This window comes from Emiliania huxleyi (assembly GCF_000372725.1).
Source record: "Emiliania huxleyi CCMP1516 unplaced genomic scaffold EMIHUscaffold_2641, whole genome shotgun sequence".
NCBI classification, from domain to species: domain Eukaryota; phylum Haptophyta; order Isochrysidales; family Noelaerhabdaceae; genus Emiliania; species Emiliania huxleyi.
This window is the reverse complement of record NW_005200056.1, coordinates 1-2,393: the sequence shown is the minus strand read 5'-3', so window position 1 is coordinate 2,393 and position 2,393 is coordinate 1. Positions and strand designations below refer to the sequence as shown.

The 2,393-nt window shown below is 69.5% G+C and overlaps 1 protein-coding gene across 1 annotated transcript; it reads left to right on the top strand.

Annotated features, from left to right (window-relative positions):
- Positions 1-1,816: 1,816 nt before the first annotated feature.
- EMIHUDRAFT_254699 (hypothetical protein) lies at positions 1,817-2,366 on the top strand (the record flags this gene model as incomplete). The annotated part of the gene is made up of 1 exon (XM_005777194.1): positions 1,817-2,366. A coding segment is annotated over one exon (550 nt), but the record flags the coding sequence as incomplete, so codon positions are not given.
- Between the last annotated feature and the right edge of the window lie 27 nt (positions 2,367-2,393).

The following is a 2,393-nucleotide window of genomic DNA, read 5'->3' as shown; positions in this document are numbered from 1 at the left end:
TGGCGGGGGGGGAGGCGAAGGTGAGGGCGGAAGGCTCGGTGGAGGCGGAGAGGGCGGCGAAGGAGGAGATGGTGCTGGAGGAGGCGGCCAAGGGGAGGGCGGCGGCGGTGGAGGTGGTAGGGGGGACCGCAGTGGCAGGGAGGGGTCCGGGGGCGGGGGAGGTAGGTAGGGCGGAGGAGAGGGGGGCGGCAACGGCGGTGGAAGAGGCGGAGGGGGTGATGGCGCATAGGGCGGGGGCGGTGGGGACGGCAACGGAGTTGGTGATCGCGGATGGGGAGGTGGAGGTAAGGGCGGGGGGCTTGGTGGGGGCGGAGACGGCGGTGGCGGGGATGGTGGTGGCGGGGAGGGCAATGGCCGGTGCGACGGCGGTAGCGCAGCCGGTGTCAGGGGCGGCGGAACCGGCGATGGCGATGGCGATGGCGGTGGCTACGGAGGGGGAGGCGGGTACGGAGGGGGCGGCGGGGACGGTGGCGGCGGAGAGGAAGGCGGGGGAGAGGGTCGATGGGATGACGGTCTTGGTGGAGGCGGCCAGGGAGGGGGTTGCAGAGGCGGCGGCAACGGAGGAGGTGGAGGAGAGGGGGGCGAGGGTGATGGAGAAGGTGGCGACGGCGGCTGTGGAGAGGGAGGCGGCGGAGGGGGCGAGGGGGTTGGTGTCGGCGGCCACGGATGGGGTAACGGTGGTAACGGCGAGGGAGGGGGTGGGGGAGGTAACGGCGGCGGCGGGGGGAGCGAAGGGTGAGGTGGCAGAAGAGGTGGAGGCAGGCGAGGCGGCGGCGGGGGTTGGCACGGGGGCGGCAAAGATGGAGAGGGGGGAGGGGGGGGGAATGAGGGAGAAGGAGAGAAAGAAAGAGGAGGAGAGAGAAAGAGGGCTAGGATGGGGGGGGGAGAGAGAGGGGGCAGGGGGGGGTTTGGAATGTCCGACTCCCGGGTGGAGACACTGCCCTTTGCAGGAGTCACGTGTCCCCAACGACCGGCAGTCGGTAATGAGGTTTGGTTGGTTGAGGAAGACGGCCTCCGGTTCCTGAAGCAGGGCAGAAATAAATAAAGGTTAGGGACGTCTCGGGCAGTTATCGCCGCGTTGAATCCCTCCGTCTGCCGGAACGATCTCCCACCGGTTATAATAACCGGCGGCAATCGATAGTCAAAGTTGGGCTCCGGAAAGCGATAGAGCGCCCGCCCATGCCCTCCGCTTGTTGTGCAGCACCCGCGGCGCGCGCGCGCCGCGGTGTTGACCAACGACCGTGCCACTGGAGGCTCCCACGCCACTCGCGGCAATCCGCATCGAGGCCGCCCGTCGGCGCAGCAAAGGCACTGCGCACTTCTGGGCAGCGCCCAGAATGCAGGGAAGGCCTTGGCGCTTCTCGCCAGCCAGGCTGACTCGGCAACCGGCACGCGAGCCGACTGCGCGTCCCGAGCCCACGGATCGGCGCCGTCGCACAGGCCCGCCAGCCGCCGCACAGCTCCAGAGAGGCCACTGGCGTTGTGCTGCACTGCTTGAAGCTGATGTTGAGGCGCTGCACTGCTCAAAGCTGCCCCGTGCGCCGCCGCGAGCGCCGCGCCGTGGCCTCGTTCTCTGGCGAGCCCCAGCACGACCCCTCGCGGCCACTCGCGCCGTTGCAGCAGCTCCGACCCCGCCACTCCGGCTCCCGAGCGCGCGAGAGCACGAGGAAGAGCATGCGCATGGGCCAAAATCAGTTACTCGACTTTCTAAGTGAAGCAGCGTCTTCCATCCCGCGATCAAACACTGATCAAACCAAAAAAATCGCTGGCGCGGCCGGCGGCGCGCGAGACAGGACCAAAGCGCTCTCACGCCGCGATGCCCTTTCTCCAAGTCGACCTTGGGCGCGGCGTCCGCGAGAAGGTGCCCGTTGCACCAAACACCACGCTCCGCGAGGTGCTCTCAGCGGCCTGCACAAAACGCGGCCTCGACGTGGCGACGCGAGGCCTCCGGCACGGCCGCACACGCAAACACCTCGACCTGTCGATCACATTCCGCCTCTCTGGGCTTGACAACAACGCGCTCATCGAGGTGGTTGAGGACGGACATACCGCCCCGCGCGGTAGCAGCCAGGCGCCGTGCCGGGTCGCCGTCCAGCTGGAGTCGGGCGACCGCCGCACTGGGTCACTCGGCGATGAGAGCAGCCTGCTAGAGGTGGTGCGCGCGCTCTGCCCCGAACAGCTGGCCGACGGCGCCATGCCAGCCGGACACGCGCCTGCGATCCTCTACGGAGGCTCGGGCGACCTCCGCGTCGTCGCGACCGGCGAGGATCAGCTGCGTAGCACGACACTTGCCAGCCTCGGCGTCGCGAGGGGCAGCGCAGTACTCGTGCGCTTCGTCTCCCTCCCAGCCGAGGGCGGCCCCGAGGGTATCCCCGCCGTGCCAGCGGCGCCGC